Source organism: Vulpes lagopus, chromosome 11, assembly GCF_018345385.1.
Source record: "Vulpes lagopus strain Blue_001 chromosome 11, ASM1834538v1, whole genome shotgun sequence".
NCBI lineage: Eukaryota > Metazoa > Chordata > Mammalia > Carnivora > Canidae > Vulpes > Vulpes lagopus.
The window spans coordinates 62,803,128-62,821,133 of record NC_054834.1 but is presented as its reverse complement, the minus strand read 5'-3'; the positions used below and the strand labels follow the sequence as shown (position 1 = coordinate 62,821,133).

At 52.7% G+C, this 18,006-nt stretch overlaps 1 protein-coding gene and 1 non-coding gene across 2 annotated transcripts; both read left to right on the top strand.

Annotated features, from left to right (window-relative positions):
- The first annotated feature begins 4,860 nt into the window (after positions 1-4,860).
- Positions 4,861-16,525, top strand: SMTNL1 (smoothelin like 1). The gene is made up of 8 exons (XM_041773350.1): positions 4,861-5,016; positions 8,727-9,421; positions 9,673-9,805; positions 9,925-9,976; positions 11,352-11,510; positions 11,712-11,826; positions 11,982-12,133; positions 16,115-16,525. Exons 2-8 carry the CDS (start codon positions 8,729-8,731, stop codon positions 16,257-16,259), a joined length of 1,449 nt encoding a protein of 482 aa, XP_041629284.1. The 5' UTR covers positions 4,861-5,016; positions 8,727-8,728; the 3' UTR covers positions 16,260-16,525.
- TRNAK-CUU lies at positions 10,442-10,514 on the top strand. Its single transcript has one exon. It is a non-coding gene; the product is annotated as a tRNA-Lys (tRNA).
- Positions 16,526-18,006: the final 1,481 nt, after the last annotated feature.

Below are 18,006 nucleotides of genomic sequence, written 5' to 3'. Positions count from 1 at the left end.
GCATGGACCCTGCCTTTCCTCTCTCTGCCCCTCTCTCTCTCTGTGTCTCTCATGAATAAATAAATAAAATCTTTAAAAATAAAAAAAGTTAAAAATTAAAAAATAAATAAATATTTCTCAATCCATAGACACACACTTAAAAAAAAAAATTAAGGAATAACAGGGGCCCCTAGCTGGCTCAGTCAGTAGAGCATTCAACTCTTGATTCCAAACCTCCCCCCACCCCCCACCCAGCCATCCTCCTGAATTTGAGCCCCACCTTGGGTGTAGAGGTTACTTAAAAACTTTTTTTTTTTTTCAATAAAATTAAGGTATGACATCTATACAGGAAAATGACTAAAATACATAAAATTTAAGCTTAATTTTTAAATATATATTTATGCTCATAAGCACCACTCAGATCAAAATACAATGTATTGGGATCCCTGGGTGGCACAGCGGTTTGGGGCCTGCCTTTGGCCCAGGGCACGATTCTGGAGACCCAGGATCGAATCCCACTTCGGGCTCCCGGTGCATGGAGCCTGCTTCTCCCTCTGCCTATGTCTCTGCCCCCCCCCCCCCCGCCGTGTGTGTGACTATCATAAATAAAAATATTTTTAAAAAAATACAATGTATTTCCAACACCCTTAAAAGTTATCTTAACTTCCTGACCAGTCAATACCGGCTCTCCCAAAGTTAACCAGTATTCTGACTTCTATTGCCACCAGTTAGTTTTGCCTATTCTTGAACTTCAGGTAAACGGAGTCATACACTATTTGCTGGTTTGTGCCTGATTCCTTTAGCTCAATGTAGTGTCTAAGATTTCATCCACATTGTTGTGTGTAACCATTATTCATTCCTTTTTATTGCTGTCTAGTGTTAGATTGTATGAATGAGCCACAGGTAATTTATCCATTCACTGTCGATAGATTTTTGGGTTGTTTCCAGCTTGGGGCTGTTAGGACAATGTTGCTGTGAATACTATTGTATGTATGTTTTAGTGGACACATGTTGTAATGCTTTTTGCTTTTAATAATATAGTCAACATATTATGGAATATAATTGCATGGGAGGGACGCCTGGCTGGCTCAGCGGTTGAGCTTGCCTTCAGCTCAGGGCATGATCCCAGGGTCCTGGAATGGAGTCCCACGTTGGACTCCTTGCAAGGAGCCTGCTTCTCCCTCTGCCTATGACCTTGCCTCTCGTGAATAAATAGATGAAACCTTTAAAAGAAAAAAGAAATCGCATGGGAAAAGGAGATGGGTTCTTACAAGTGTAATCTGTTTCCTCGATAGGATTTTTATTAGGAAAAAAAAGGATTTTTATTAGGTGTTACGAAAGCATACTATATAATTCCATTTAAATAATATTCTCAAAATGACAAAATTATAGAGACAAAGAGATTAGTGGTTGCCAAGGGTTAGAGCCATCCAGGTGAGAAGAGGGAGGAAGGTGTGCCTATAAAGGGGTAGAACAAAGGCGATCTTTGTGGCAATGGGATGGTTATCCACCCAGATTGTGGAGATATTTATATGAATCTTTTATTTTTTTAAGATTTCATTTATTTACTCATGAGAGACACAGAGAAAGAGAGAGGCAGAGACACAGGCAGAGGGAGAAGCAGACTCAATGCAGGGAGCCCGACGTGGACTCGATCCTGGTACTCCAGGATCACGCCCTGGGTGGAAGGCAGGTGCTAAACCGCTGAGCCACCCCCGGGGTCCCTGTTTATATGAATCTAAACATGTGATAAGATGTCATAGAACTATACACACTATTGTTCCAGTGTCAATATCTTGGCTTTGATATTGCATGTAGTTATGTAAGATTTAACCTTCAGTACTCTCTCTGTACTATTTATGCAACTTCCTGTAATCCTACAATTATGTCAAAATAAAAAGTTAAAACAATCCTTACAAAAAAGAAAAATAAAAAATGCACTCAAAGCACCTAGTCCATGGCAGATGCTAAATAAAAAGAAATCATTGTTCTCATTCTTTTAATTTTTAGACTTTTATTAGAGCAAATTAAAAACATACAGAAAAGTGGAGAGCACAGTATACTGAACTTCCACATACCCATCACCAGACTTTAACAGTTAATATTTAGCCATATTTTCTTCATCTGTTTTTACCTCTAACAGATAAAGTCCTTTTCCACAATGCCATTTTTTTCATGCGTTCAAAATTATGGTAATTTCTTAATATAATCTTATGCACATATACAATTTCTCCCAATTTCTCAAAAATGGCCCCTTTTGGGGTAACTGGATGGCTCAGTCAGTTAAGCATCTGCCCTGGGCTCAGGTCATGATCCTGGGGTCCTGGGACCAAGCTCCACACCAGGCTCCCTGCTCAGTGGGGAGTCTGTTTCTCCCTCTCCCTCTCCCCGCAGCTTGTGCACATTTTCTCTCTCTCTCTCTCTCTCTCTCTCTTTCCCTCAAATAAATAAAATCTTTTTTTAAAAATGGCCTCTCTTTGGGGACACCTGGCTGGCTTAATTGGAGAAGCATGTGACTCTTGAAGTTGTGAGTTTGAGCCCCATGCTGAGTGTACAGATTACTTAAAAATAAAATCTTTTTTTAAAAAGGCCCCCCTTTTTTTATGTGGCAAGAACACCTCACATGAGATCTACCCTCTAAACAAAGTTTTAAGTGCACAATACAGTTTTGTTAACTGTGTGCACAATGTTGTATAACAGATCTCGAAGACTTATTCATCTTGAACACCTGAGACTTTATTCCTATGGAACAGTTCTGCACTTTCCTGCTCCTCCAAGTGCCCAGGTAATCATTGTTCTTTCTGATGATAATGTCATGGCTATTATCTACTATGAGATTGTGTCTTCCTTCCTATACTTACATGGTTGAGGATTTGAGAACCCATAGGTAGGAATTCCAATTATTCCTGTTAAGTTTCTTCTTATGAAAACAACAACAACAACAGTTTATACAGCCCCAGCTTCCAAGATCTCTTTGGAATCCAGATGTGTCATCTAAAGTTGTTGACCTCTGTCCTGAGCCTCTGGCCTCTTGCTCTACCGTGTTCCACCCCTCCCACCCTCCCAGGCTCCCAGAAGGGAGTTGTGTATTTGCTACTCACCATGGATCAGTATTGTCCTCTTACATGGGACCTCAACCCCAAAGGAAAGGATGCAGGGTTGTCATCCAGAATCTTATATGGGCCCTGACCACTCATGAGAGACATAGAGAATACAAAGACAGCCTAGGTGGACTCCCTTAAGAAGAGCAGGAGATAACAGCAAGAATGTCAGTGGCTTGAGCGGAAGGGTCATTCTTGTGGCTTGGAGACAAAGCTGGCACAGTCTTGATCACTGCCATCCACTATTACCATTCCTCACCACATCTCCTCACCTTCAGTGCTGACCATCCGGTCCAAGCCACCACCATCTTGCACCTGAGTTACTGCAGTAATGCCCTGACTGGTTTCCCCACCTCAGCTCATGCTCCCCCCTCAGTCTATTCTCAAAACGGCAACCAGAGTCATCTCGTCAAAAACTAAAGTTAGATCATGTCCCTTCACAACCTGAAAGGCTCCACTGGCTTCCAATCACAGAGCAAAAGCCAACATCCTTAGAGGGGCCTTAAGCCCCACAGGACTGTTCCTCCCCCACCTGACTATATATATATATAAATTATATATATATATATAAAACCTCATATGAATCAGGCAATTTGCTAGGCCCTGGGCACATAGCCATGGGCATGATAAAAAAAAAAAGTCTCCGCTTTCGTGAAGCTTAGAGTCCAGTGAGAGTCAAGTAATAAGGAAATGAATAAGCTAACTTTGGATTCCAATAAATATTGTGAAACAAATAAACCAGGCCGAAATGATGGAGAGGGACTGAAGCTGCGGAAGCCTCTCTGAGGGAACAGAGTTTGAGCGGAGAGCAGGATGAGAAGGAAACCGTCTTGGAAAGAGCAGAAGCAAAAAGGTTACAGCCTTGAGTGTGGAAAGGAATCCATTTATTTCAGGAACAGAAAAGAGGCCAGTGTGGCTGAAGTGGAAGGAACTAGGGGAGGCAGCCGGGGGGAGTCCCAGGCTTCGCAAGGGATAGGGATTGTCCCCTGCACACATTCTCCCAAAGTAGTACCTCTCTGAGATCGCAGGACACATAAAGAAGATACAGATTTGTTTTTCTGAACAAAATCTCAATTCAGGGGCACCTGGCTGACTCAGCCCGTAGAGAGCATACAACTCTTGACCTCAGGGTTGTGAGTTCAAACCCTATGGTGGACATAACATAAAGATTACTTAAAAATAAAATCTTAAAAAATAATCTCAATTCAGTATGACAATTTGTTCAGAGCCTCCTAGGTACCAGTCACTTCAGCTGGCCTTGTATTTTCTGAATGCTAAGCCCAGCTTTCCATCTGAGAGCCAGAGCCTCCTCACCTGTTCACCCCTCCCCTCCACATCTCTGCGCTGTGTGAGCCCCCAGACATCCCCCTGTTGGCAGCTGTCCTGTTCACCCCCTCTGCAGCCCACCCTTCAGCAGCTGCTTCTGTCCTTGGAAGAGTAAAGGACTATTTAAAGGAACATGGGCAGAGGGGGGCAAAGGGAGCAGAAGAGGCCTAGCCTGGGCTCCGGATGGGCAGGCGAGGCCAGAGGGCTGGTGACCATCTCCCACATGGGCCTGCAGGTGGTTTTCAGGGTCCCCAGGGCCAGGCGGGTACATTGGGAAGAAAGATGGCCACAGGATGGATACCGCTGGGGTCAGGGCAGGAAAGACGCGCTGTGATTGAAAGGTGCCACCTGTCAGATCTTCACGGGAAATCTGAGCCTCCTAGGCCAAGGGGAAGTGTTGTACCAACAGGGCGGTAAACAATGCTCTTCTTCGGCTGAAGGCTCTTGAAGTGGGGGTGGGGTGGAGTGGAAGGGGGGAGGGAGGGGGAGGCGGGCAGACGGAAGAGCTGGGGGCTAGAGGCTGCTGGCTGGGGCTAAAGGCAGCCCAGGAGTGAGGCCGGTCAGCTGGAGGAAGGAGACAGCTCTGAGACCCCAGGCCGAGGCCCCGCAGGTAGGAGAAGCCCCAGGGCACCTTTGTAAGTGGCCCGTCCCGCTGCCCATCCCTCTCCTGCCTTCCAAGGGCCAGAACCTCCATGTGGAGGCCCAGCATTGGGGAACCCGAGGCCCTCTGCTAATCCTCTCCACCTCTATGTCAGCTCTCTGGATGCCAGAAGTCAGGGACCCAGCCCCAGGGTTCTGGGCAACTTGAGATCACCCACAGAGTAGCCTGCAGGTGGCCATCCACAGGGAGGACCTGGCAGGGGCAGAGAGGGCCTGGGGACTCCTGTCCCCCTGGGGCAGGAGGCAGACTCTAAGCAGTTGAGAGTGGTGTCTCCAGGGGAGGGTCACTGGCTGGGATGAGGGATGGCGGCAGTGTCAGGAGCACAGAAGACAGACTGGGGGTCAGGGGTGGTGGTGGGGGATCTTAACAGAACCATAAAGCGTCCTCTACACTATTCAGGGCTTGGAACTCAAGCTCCTGGGTTCTTGTTCTCCCAGCCAGCCAAGAGACACAAGGAGAGGGAAGGGGAGCTGTGTGCAGCACTGCTTTGGACAGAACAGGGTGCCATAGGCTTCCTCTTCTCGGGAAGGAAGGAGGAGTGGAGGTGGTAAGGGAGGGAGGGCCGGAGGACAGGGCTTCCCGTGCACGTGGGAGAGACAGCTGCCCTCCTCAGCCCCCCCAGCTGCCCGTGGGCATCAGTGGGGTGCCCCTGGGCCTGGGCTAGAGCCTCTGAAAGGGACACTGGCCGAAGAGCATCTCTGGCACAAATGCCAGCTTGGTTGTCAGGAGACCCGGATTCTGGGTATGGGTGGGCCCTCGAACCTTCCTGTGACTTTACTTAGGAGACTTCAACTCCCCAAGACTCAAATTCCTAATCTGTAAAATGGGGGCAATAACGCCTATTCCAAAGGGCGAGAGCAAGAAATGGGTGAGATGTGCAGGGCACTGCAGGATAAGCTGGCAACTTGCTGTAGAATCGCTGGTGTTGGGGTAGGTGCTGGTCTCCTGGCTTCTCACACTCTGGGGTTCTTCACTCTTTATCTACTAGGACAAGCCTGGGGGGTGTGGAAAGCTGAGGTGATGAACACCCAGGATGGCCGAGGAGTGTGTGTGTGTGTGTGTGTGTGTGCCCAGGTGCACCTGCCTCCCCCCCCGCCCCCCGCCCTGCAGTGTGCAGCATGTAGACAAAGGAAGGATGGCTACAGCGCTCTGCTAAAGTCTTAGCCAAACACCACCGCACTTGGAGGCATAAAAGGAGCCTGTTGTCATCTTACTGGTGTTCAGTCCTCTTTGCCTTGTCTTACCAACGAGATGCCCTCACGACCCGGTCAGGGCCAACATTAACGGACAGAGGCCAACCTGCAACTTCCAAGCTGATTTGTGCTAAGGGCTCCATTCAGGGGCGCCCGGCTGGCTCCAGGTAGAGCATGCGACTCTTGATCTCAAGGATGTGCCCATGTTGGGCGTGGAGCCTACTTAAAAATAATAGCAATTATAAAATAGAGTCCCAATGCTCCATTCATGCCAGGTGCGCCTCAAAATACTTTCTGTGCATTGGCTTCCCTAATCATCCAAGGGGATTTTTATCTCCAGAAATCACAACCCAGAGAGGACAGGATAACTTGCTCAAGGTCAGCACAGTGGGAGCTGGGATCTCCTGGTGGGAATACTCCAGAACTTATGGTTCTCGCCACTGCTCCACATCATCTTCCAAACAAGAGCACGGGGCAGGGAGGGGTTGTGCAGATCACTCAGGCCAGCACTTGCCACACTTTCCTCTGAGAACCAGGGCATGGTTCCAGATGGCAGTCTCAGGAAAAGCAGAGCAAAAAGAAAAGAAGGCAAGAAAAAGCAAATCCATGATCAAATAGTTTCGGGGAACAGTGAGTTAAACAAAGCTAAGCCAAGTGAAGGCTTCTTTTACTGTGGAGTATCTGAAACCCACTTACGTGCCAACAAAGTTGTGTGTCTCTCAAGGGGTGGAGAGTAGGCTGTTGCTGGAACAGCCTCAGCCAGAGAATACATCCCTCCCCCCACCCCAGCTCCTATTAATGTCTTGGGAGACCCTAGTTTTCCGCAGAAGAGTTTGGATAAACCTGATCTAGACCAGTCCTGTCATTGTCAGTGGAGCCTGAGGATTCGGGAAGCCACGGGTCTGCTCAGGCCTCAGACTGAGTGGCTAGGAGTTGGGGGTCAAGCCAGCTCCTACCTAATACACTGCTGGGGCTGCTGAACCGTGAAGGGGCTCTGGCAGGAGGGGTGCAGTTGGAGGACGTCTTCGCACATCCCAGCCTGCTTCCTCAGAAATCCTGGGAGCACTGACTCCAGGGACCCCCCGGGGCCCTGCCCTGAGGGGCATGTCACCAGCCCGCCCATCGTCCTGCCTCTGCCCCAGTTGCCCAGGTGCCCCGGGTGCCACCACCCAGAGTGATGGCAGAGGGCAGGAGGTATTTTTAGCCAGTGACAGGAGTACCTACTACTCTTACTGCCTGAGTCATGCCCTGAACACTATTTGAGGATTGTTTTCTTTGTAAACAGATACCCAAGAAGGGCAGGGGAATGAGGGAGCTGGCCCTGTCCCCCCACCCACCTGTTTTTCTAGATCCTACAGTATATACAGTACTCGAATAGGAGAGCTCGTGTCAAGGTACATTAATCTCCCTCTCCCTGCCTCACCCTGGCAGTTAGAGGGTCAGATTTCTCTGGCAGAGGTTAATGAGAGTACGTTTCTATTCTTCCCCCGAATAAACTCTTCCAGGTCCAGGCCCACCTTTCCTGAGAACCACAGACGGAGCCACGGCAGCTGGAGGGGCTGACAGAGGCCCAGAGAGCAGCTGGCCCAGGGTTTCCCAAATTATAGGCATTTTTACGCCACCCCCGGGATTGAGGCACATCTGTACCACCTGTGCTCCGCTTTGGTGATTGTCTTCTTTTGAGTTAACTTATTTTTAAACCCGATGAATACATTTTTAAAAGAAAGTTTATATCACTATTAGAAATGGAAAGTCAATATCAGGGGCCAGAAATAGAAAGTAACTGTAAAAATAAATACAACGGAAACAAAGCAGTGCATTAGATTCTCTCTAGATACTCCCGCCTGCTTTGGGCTCCGGGCCTGAGGCTAGCTACCTCCATTAAGATTTTATTTAGTCAAAAAAAAAAAAAAAAGATTTTATTTAGTTATTCATGAGAGACACACAGAGAGAGGGAGAAGGAGGCTCCCTGCAGGGAGCCCGATGTGGGACTCGATCCCTGGACTGGGATCACGCCCTGAGCCGAAGGCAGACACTCAACCGCTGAGCCACCCAGGCACCCCTAGCTACCTCCATTAAAAGGGGAGAAGGGCAATTGTTTCCAGATGGCAGGATCACATTGTAACCATCTCATTGGCATAATCAGAAAGAGGCAAAATCATTGAAAAGGCATTATGTGATCTAATGTTATTTAGAGCCCAAGCCACAGCCTGAACACCATCTAGCGTCAAGTCAACATGGCCCAACACCTCACCCTGGGGGAAGTAGCGCTGCACCCCTTCATTTTACTGCTGGGAAAGTGGATGCTCAGGTCACATGTCCAAACGGTGAGGGACCCAGGATTGAACAGCAGAACTCCAGCCCCCCTCATCCCCCCACACTCTGGGGCCAGCACTCTGTGAGGGAGGAGTCTTCACTTGATGCAGGGAGGGGGCATGACCAGGTTTGCTTGTCCCCACTTTCCAGAGATGGAGCAGAAGGAAGGGAAGCCCACTGAAGATGGCACCACCGTCTCCCCAAACACAGAGGCCCCGGAAACACTGGGAGGTGGAGCCTCTGCAGAAGAGGCCAAAGGCTCAGTGGAGCCAACAGTCAAAGAGACACCTCCAGATGGAGCAGGAAAGCAGGAAAGAGCAGCAGCTGAGGACAGCACATCACCTGAACTTCAGGGGGAAGCAAACGGGTTGGATGAGGTCAAGGTGGCAGCCAAAGTGGAGGCTGAACTACACAAGGAAGATGGCGGGAAGGAAGAGAGCACAGTGGCTTCTCAGGAGATGACTGATGGGAAGGAAGAGACCCAGCCTGGCCCCAAGGAGGCTGAGGAAGCCCTGGGGACCACGTTGGCCTCTGGGAAGCAGCCAGCTGACGAGAAGGAGGCCAAGCCTGAATCTCAGGAGGAAGCCCGTGTGAATGATGAGGCCAAGGCTGAGCCCACGCAGGCTGCTGGGGAGCAGGAGGCCAAGACCGGAGCCAGGGAGGCTGACGGGAAGGAGGAGGCCACAACAGCCTCTCAGGAGAAGAGCGACAAGACCGAGGAGCCCATGGCTGAAGCCCAGGAGAAAGCTGGTGCCCCGGAGGCTGGGTCAGATGCACAGACCAAGGCTGCTGTGGAGGCAGAGGCCGAGGCTGAACCTCAGGAGGCTGATGCGATGGAGGAGGCAGTGAGTGAGGCAAAGGGGAGGAGGGAGGAGGCCCCCACAGCATTCTGGAGTCCCGGGTACCCCAGGAAGTAAGCCCCTCGCCCCCACTGTATTCCTTTGGGCAAGTCCAGTCTTCCCAATGACATCAAGAGCCGGGCTGGGGGTGCAGCCCTGTGGGCCCGGGCTGCCTTCCAGATCTCCCTGAGGTCCCCGCAAAGCCTTGGGCAGGTGTCTGTGGGACCATGAGCCCACACAAATCATGTTCATTCCAGGAGCCAGGTGGCCCCAAGGAAGAGCAGGACCAGGGCGTGGAGAGAGAGTCGGAGGAGGGCGCAGGAGCGGTCCCCAGCTCCCCTGAGGAATGGCTCGAGAGCCCCACAGAGGAGGGCAGCGGCCTCAGCCCGGGTGAGTGAGTCCAGGGGCCCATGGGGATGGGGCGCTGCAGGGGCTGCCCTGAGGGGGTGTGCAGACAGCTCATCATGGTTGCTCCAGCCTCCCTCCATCCTTCCCATTCCCTCCTCCAGACGGGGTGGGTCCAGACGCGGCAGCCTCCGGAGAGACCAGTCCTTCAGCCAGGTAATGTCAAATTCTGGGCCCTAGTCCCCACTGCCTCGCCCACATGCTCCCTTCAAAGTCCACCATTGCCTGGACCTGACCTTGAGACTTTCCAGGATTCCTGGCATTCAGCCTCCATCCCAGGGCAGAGCCCAGGAAACCCAAGGAGCCGGAGGATGGGAGCAAAGGGAGCAGGAGGTGTACCTGGCCCGCTCCCTCTCCACTGCTAACGCCTCCTCCTCAGCATCCTTGGCAGATCTTCACAGGGTGCCTCCTCTTGTGGCTTGGCCTGTTTCCGTGGTGCCATCACTACCCACAGAGCATGAGCAGAGACCCTGAGTTCAGACAATGACTCTGCCACTTAACACTGTGTGACCTTGGTCGTGTCACTATTCTCCTCTTCTGTTAACTGAGCACCGTAACTGTCCCTACCTCGTAGGATCATTGTGAGGCTTCCATGACATAAAATATGGAAGGTGCTTGGGTGCCTGGCTGGCTCAGTGGGTAGAGTGTGTGACTCTTGATCTCAGGGTCGTGAGTTTGAGCCCCACGCTGGGCACAGAGATCAATTTTTAAAAATGGTATAAAGTGCTTAACACAGTGCGTGGTACCTGGTGGGTGCTGGATAAAGTGAGAGACTTCTCTTGCCATTACATAACTTAACTCATTGGAAGAATCAACCTATTTTGACCTGAAATTCACCTCCGTGCCACTTTCTTTCTTTTTTAAGATTTTATTTATTTATTTGAGGGAGAGAGTGCAGCAGCAAAGAGGAGAGGCCTAGGGAGAAGGAGTAGCAGGCTCCCTGTGGAGCAGGCTTGACCCCAGGACCCTGAGATCATGACCCCAGCCCAAGGCAGAGGCCTAATCGACTGAGCCACCCACATGCCCTCTGTGCCACTTTGTTAGGGAAAGATAACAGGTCAATGTTCACTGAGCACGTGGCCGGTTACATGGCAGACACAGTTGGGTGCTCTCCACTCCCCTTCCTTCTCAAGTCCCAGAGCCACCTTGTCAGGTAGCTGTTCTTGTCCTCAGTTCACAGATGAGGGGGCTGAGGCTCAGAGAAGTGTCATGACACAGCAAATAAGAGGCAAAGCCAGGATTCAAACTCAGGCCAGACCTCAGACTTGTCTTAGCTCTGCCCACACATCTCAGCAGAGAGATGCTGTTCCCCAAAGCTAGACTGAGCCTCCTTCTTCCGCCTCGAGCCCCTCTCAGTGCTGGGCACAGAGGAAATGTGTGCCAGGAGTGGGGGTCACGACTTCGTATCCCTCTTTAGACCGCAGGGAGCTCCCACCCTAACCAGCTCCCTGCCCCCTGCCCCTGCCCCCTCCCTGTGCCCTGTAGGGGCTGCTCCCAGCCCTTCTCACACTGCTCTGAACCTCCTCCATAGTGAGTCTTCACCTAGCGATGCGCCCCAGAGTCCCACAGAGCCCCCTGCCTCCCAGGAGAAGAAGAAAGAGAAGGCACCGGAGCGCAGGGTGTCAGCCCCTGCCCGGCCCCGGGGGCCCCGTGCACAGAACCGCAAAGCCATCGTGGACAAGTTTGGCGGGTAGGGTGCCGGCTGGGCTGGGCCTTCCCCAGGAACCGTGGGCTGGTTGGTGGGGTGGGGAGGCCTGAGGCCCCGAGGGCCTGGGAACAGCTCAGGCCAAGGTGAGGAAGACTGATGTCTGGGGCTGGGGATCCTCCTTGATGGGGCCCCCTGTGGCCTGTCACCGGTCTGGTCTGGCTGTGTTCATCCCTCCCCTTGCAGGGCAGCCTCAGGCCCCACGGCCCTGTTCCGAAACACTAAGGCAGCGGGAGCAGCCATTGGTGGTGTCAAGAACATGCTCTTGGAGTGGTGCCGGGCCATGACCAGAAACTACGAGGTAGGCATGGAGCAGGTGGCCGGAGCGGAGCAGGGGACCCTTCCCAGGGCAGCAGGGCCAGGGAGGGTCTGAGTGGCACAAAGCCCCAGAGCGATGCATCCAGGCCGTCCAGCCGGAGGCTCACCGAGGCCTGCCCTGGGCCCGCTCTCCTGCAGCACGTGGACATCCAGAACTTCTCCTCCAGCTGGAGCAGCGGCATGGCCTTCTGCGCCCTCATCCACAAGTTCTTCCCCGATGCCTTTGACTATGCTGCCCTGGAGCCCACGCAGCGCCGCCACAACTTCACCCTGGCCTTCTCCACAGCAGAGTAAGCCTCAGCCACAGACAGCAGCCTTGGGGGGTGGAGCTCGGGGCCGCCAGGGCACAGCTGGGCTCGTGGGGGGCGGCTAGTGGGGTGGTCAGACCGCCACACGTTTGGGAGTCCAGCAGACACTTTTGGATCACCAGGAACTGTATCAGGATACGGCAGTGGGTGAACCCGGCAAAGTCTCACGTGTCTACAGGGCGAGGCAGGTCATAAACACACGCCCCGTGTGAAGTGTAATGGGGGGCTCGGGGAGGTGCCCTAAAGGAAATGCAGGCAGGGTAAGAAAGAGAGAAGAGGCAGGCCTGCCGTTAAACAGGGTGGTGACCGGGATTTGGGGCCACCGTCTGACTCGGCCATTTCTTAGCTGTGTGATTTTGAACAGGCTCTGGGACCTCTCTGAGCCTTTGCGTTCTGATCTTTAAAATGGGCATGACATTTCCTCTTCCGCAGGTGAGAAGTAAGTAAATAATTAGGTGAAGTCACTATCATAGCAAAAGCTCCAGAAAGAGAATCTTAGCGGTTGTTCCTCTGTGATGATGGAGGGTAGCACTGTTTTTATGATCATTATTAACCCCCTTGGAATCTGGAGGGGGATTTATTGCTGAGGCTCACAGGGCTGGATGCCAGGGATGGTGGTGGGATGGAGACAGGGGTGGCTGTAAAAGCAAGATGAGTGTGAGGAACAGTGTGGCCCAAGGAGGAACCTGAGATGGAAAGACCTGGCAGGTGGGAGCAGGTGCTCCCACCACCAAAGCACCGGAGCCGGCCTCAGCAAGAGGCCTCTGTCTACTGATTGGGGAGACCTGATTGCACCCTGATGGCCTTAGGGCTCCCAAGGAGCACATGCCAGGGAGCACCCCTTCTCTCCAGCCCAGGGAGAGGCTCCTGAGCCACCTGGTAGAAATGGACTATGCATAGGATGCTGCCAGTGGGGTCAACTCTGATGCCCCCAGGGGACAGATAAGTGCACCTCCAAAGACCTGGAACAGGGAGTGAGTCACTGGGGACATCAGCAACACTTTGGGCTGGAACGCTGAGCCCTCCAGTCTAGCCCGGGCCTGGCCACCGACCTGCGAGGAAGCCTAGGGCAGCAACGTTCCCCTCTCTGGGCCTGCACGTCCCCCACGGGCAAAACAAGAGGCGTGGTGCAGAGCCGTGCTTTGCGGTGGGTTCTTTTTCAGCAGATTCCTCAAGCGAAAGGTTAAGTGAATGCCCAATGTGTAAAACAGATTACAGGGGGGGCTTTTCATTTTTATTTTTTTAGAACTTTAACTAAATCACACTTTTCTTATGCAACATAGATATTGCTTCAAACATTAGCTCATTTGTAGAGCTTGACGTTCGTGGCTCTAACTCATACGTAATGAAACTGGCACAGCGGGCGCAAAGTGTGTCCTAACCCAAATGGTAATTGTCCACAGCCTGGATGACATTGGATGAAGTGACCCGTTAAGAGGAATCATTACAACCCACCGGTCTTTTGGTCATTTGAGCTGATCGCTCTTCTCCTCAGCCACCTGCTCATGGTTATGACCTAGAGGTTTTGCCAATAATTGTACCGCCGTTAAAATCCTGGTTTCAGACCGTGAGCTCTCTCCCTGTCCCCACCCCTCTTCTCTAACTCACTTAGGTCAGCACCCCCGCTCCAAGTGATTTTTTTTACCCTGTGGGGTCTTCTAATCCATTAACCTCACAATTTTCCACTTTCTGTCGCTTCCTTGTCTTCACTCCCCAGCTTGAGGTTCATGGGCTATCAGTGTCACCCCTCAAAAGGGAACCTTTCTAGGCTGGGGGTGGTTCCTGGAGCGCACCAGCTCAGCGCCCAACACCCTTCCCAACACGTTCCCTGAGGCACATGCACGGGGCCCTAGGCACCACGGACGCAATTCGAAAACCACCAGTCTTGCTATTCCAGAAGATTCCTTCCAGTTTCACATTTTCCCATCACGGGATGGAGTGAATGCCCTGGGGTGGGCAGCCGAGGGGTTCAGGAAGGCCTTGTCCTGCTCTGGGTTCAGAAACACCTTTAACGATGATGACAAACCCCATGAACCATGGGTCATTAGGTGCCGGGCCTCCTGCTAAGGGCTTTCCTCGGAGCATCTCATTCTGTCCTCTTGGCGGCTACGAGTAGTGAGGTCCCTCGACACCCCAGGCTCCCCCAGGAGGGTCCTGGCAGAGCCGTGGCACAGAAGTGGGACTCCCAGCGGGCGCCGAGCACTCTAAGTGAGCAGTGGGAACCAAGTGTCCCCAGCCTCCCACAGCTGCCCTGCCGTGGTCCCAAGCCAGGCCGAGCCTTGTGCAGGCAAAACGGATCATCGGGTGACAACGGGCTGCCAGGAGGCCTGGGGCGGCCGCGAAAGGGAAGGAGGCGTGTAGGGATGCAAGCAGTGCAGGATGGTGCAGGATGGAGGGGCTGACCTGCTGGATTTGCATCTTGCCCCTCCTCCTTGGCTCTGGGACTCTTGGCAGCCACTTCCCTTCTCTTCGGGTTTTAAGTGAAGATGACGTGTGCAAAGTAAGGAGGCCCCTGCCACGGCCATCACCCCCTCTGCCCCTGTTCTCGAGCCCACCTGATTCCCACAGAATGGGGGGATCAGCGCTCGCCCCTCGGTGGGCTCGGTCAGCCCTGCCCCTCGGGCCCGGGGTAGGGAAGCTGCTCCTGTGTAGGGCGACAGCACCCTGACCCCCAGCAGCAGAAATGAGCACACTGGCTGCGGCCAGCGTGTCCCATCCTTGGAGATCCTCCAGCGTGTGCCCTCCCCCAGTTCTCAGGCCAGTCCAGCGCGGGTTTCAGCCCAGCTGTCTCTGCCTCAAGACAGGGTTTCCGCCAGGACCCTGGACCCTCCTACTGCCAGGCACCCGTTGAAGTTTGACAGGCTGGGAGGCCCCGCTTTGGGGCAAGGACCCCAGAGGCAAGCCTGGGATTGAGTCCCAGCTGTGAGGACACCACCAAAGTGCTCTGAGTCTCCAGCTCCTCTTCCACTCGTTAAGGACAGAGGATAGACGTAAACGAGACCACTCAAGGGCAAGAAGGTGATAAAGCACCTGGCATGTGGTGGCAAGGCCCGACAGTGGTTTGCTCGGGTTATGGGCCTCAGCAGAGCCAGGAGCAGCACGCGGCCCCGAAGAGCAGCTCGGAAGTTACCAAAACAGAACTGGTTGCTGAATTCCATGTTCCTCACACACACCAAGCAATCCTGCCTCAGGACCTTTGCACATGCTGTTTCTTCCATCTGGAATCCTCTTCCCCTAGACACGTACATGATTCACTCTTTCTTTCTAAGAGGTCTTCCTTGAGCTCTCTGCTAGAAAATGCCCCTTAACACAGGGACACCCTTTCTCCCTTCCATGCCTTACTTTTCTCCCTAGCACCCCTCGCCACCTGATATGCCATCCATAGCACGTTTGATTACTGCCTATCTTCCACTATGAGAATGTCACTAATCTGAGAGTGGGGTACTTTTGGTTTTGTGTGGTGCTGAATCTCCTCAGAGAGTGACTGGCACATAGTAGGTCCTCGATAAAAAGGCAGAGACTGAATGAAGGATGGAGACCGTGCATCTGCTGACTTTGGAGATGGTGCAGCTGCAAGCTGCCCTCCAGCCAGGATTGGAGCTCCATCCTCTAACCACCCCCCCGGGGGGGTGGGCTGGCCTTCCGGAGGACAGATGGGACGAGCACATGGGAGGGGTGGGTTGATCTAGACTTAGAAACCAGGGGTCCCCTTCCCACATGAGGACGCACGGTGCACTGACAACTCGGGCTTTGGGGTCAGACCAAGCTGCTCTGGAGTTTGGACTGTCAGGGGCTCAGTTACCTCATCTGTACAGTGGGCCGGTTGACCTAGACGACCTCTTGGCTCCAACATACACAATTCAGTGGGTTTCACCCTTGGGCCAACCCCCCACCCCCTTCCCCTGGCTCCCACATCCTTCAGCTTTGGCTCTACTGCTCAGCCACCCCACCTCTGCCCCTCAGGAAACTGGCCGACTGCGCCCAGCTGCTGGAAGTGGACGACATGGTGCGGCTGGCAGTGCCTGACTCCAAGTGTGTCTACACCTACATCCAGGAGCTGTACCGCAGCCTTGTGCAGAAAGGATTGGTGAAGACCAAGAAGAAATGAGGAGCTGGCAGGCCCTGTGGGTGGAGGTGGGCAGGGTGTCCAGCTGAGCAGCCGTGGCCAGGAGGCAGCGGAGCTGGGGCTGGAACAAGGGCAGGTGGCACCAGAGTCAAATGCATTAAAAGTACTTTTATGGGGTCACTTGGGGGACTCAGTGGTTGCGCACCTGCCTTTGGCTCAGGCTGTGATTCCATGTCACTATGGGATCGAGTCCCACGTTGGGCTCCCCACAGGGAGCCTGCATCTCCCTCTGCCTGTCTCTGCCTCTTTCTCTGTGTCTCTCATGGATAAATAAAATCCTTAAAAATAAATAAATAAAAGTACTTTTATAAAACCCTGTCTGGCCCCTCAGTGCACCTCCATCCTCCACCCAGGAACCTCACTCACTCTGGAATGATAAACCCCGGCCACTGGGGCTCCTCACCCAACTCAATCTTCTCACAATCAGGACAGACATTCGGGAAAGGACAATGGCCCGGGTCTCATGGCTAAGCAGCTATGTGACGTTGGGCCAATGAGTTAACCTCTCTGAGCCTCAGTTTACCATGGGAATAGGGAAAATAGGAGGTGTTGTGAGGGTTGAATGAGATAATGAAATGAGCAAAGGGCCTTGTCCGGCCTTGTCTGGTGCCTGTCACTGAAGTATTCCATAGGTGAGGCCAAAAGTCAATGCATTTGTACATTTCAAGCCTTTGGTGGCGCTTTTCCCAGTTCTCTTTCCTGTCCACACTTCTCTCAGATTAGAAAATCCAGGGCAGGTGCTAGAATAGAAGATTCTCTAGAAATCTCAAACTAGGTTAGCAGGGCCTGGGGTGAATCCCTCACCCCACATTCTGTCTCTTGCGAGCAGCGGCCTCCAGTGGCTTAGCACCACCGCCCGCTGAAAGTCCCTCCTTCAGGCTGAAGTTCTGACTTGTTTTTGCTTTTCCACTGTTCATTAGAGATGAAGCCTTGAGCTGCTTGTAATTTCCTGCTAATAGTCCTGTCTACCTCTGTCAGCCGTTTGGAGCTCATGGGCTGGTAAGAACAGCTCATGAAAAACACAGAAACAAAAACCAGCCAGCTCGGTACTGTGGCAAGAGGTGTGGGCCCTTGCCCACACTGGGTACTGTGGCAAGAGGTGTGGGCCCTTGCCCTGACTGGCAGAGCAGACCTGGGCTTCCACGGAAGCACCCTGTGCCTCAGTAGTCTCATCTGCAAAATGGGGGCGCTACCCCTGTGGACGTGTTACCAGCCTAGTCCCTCGTGGCCAGCCTTCCCCATGGTGTTTGGGGTTACACGAGGCTCAAAGCCCAGCGAGCCATCAGGGTCACACTTTTTAGTAGATGGGAGCTAACCCTCAGCCTCACCTTCTCCTGAGGAGACCATTCCGTCCTCTCAACAAACACTCAGCCAGGCTCCAAATTCATCCTCGACTTTGATGAGTGGACAGCAGATGGTTCCTGTGGTCCCTCCGGACTGGATGGAAGGGGACATTCCTCCCAGCGTGAAGGATAGCCCCTAGGAACTGGCAACCTAATGGGATTGCAAGTGGTCTCAAAGCCATGTAGTCGGGAGCGTCTGGGTGGCTCAGCCGGTTAAGCATCCGACTCTTGGTTTCAGCTCACAATGATCTTGGGGTCGTGGGAATGAGCCTCGCCTCAGACTCCACACACGGCCTGGAGTCTGTTTGAGAGTCTCCCTCTCCCTCTGCCCAGCCCCCTGCCCACATGTGCTCTCTCTCTCTCTCTCAAATAAATAGTCTTTAGAA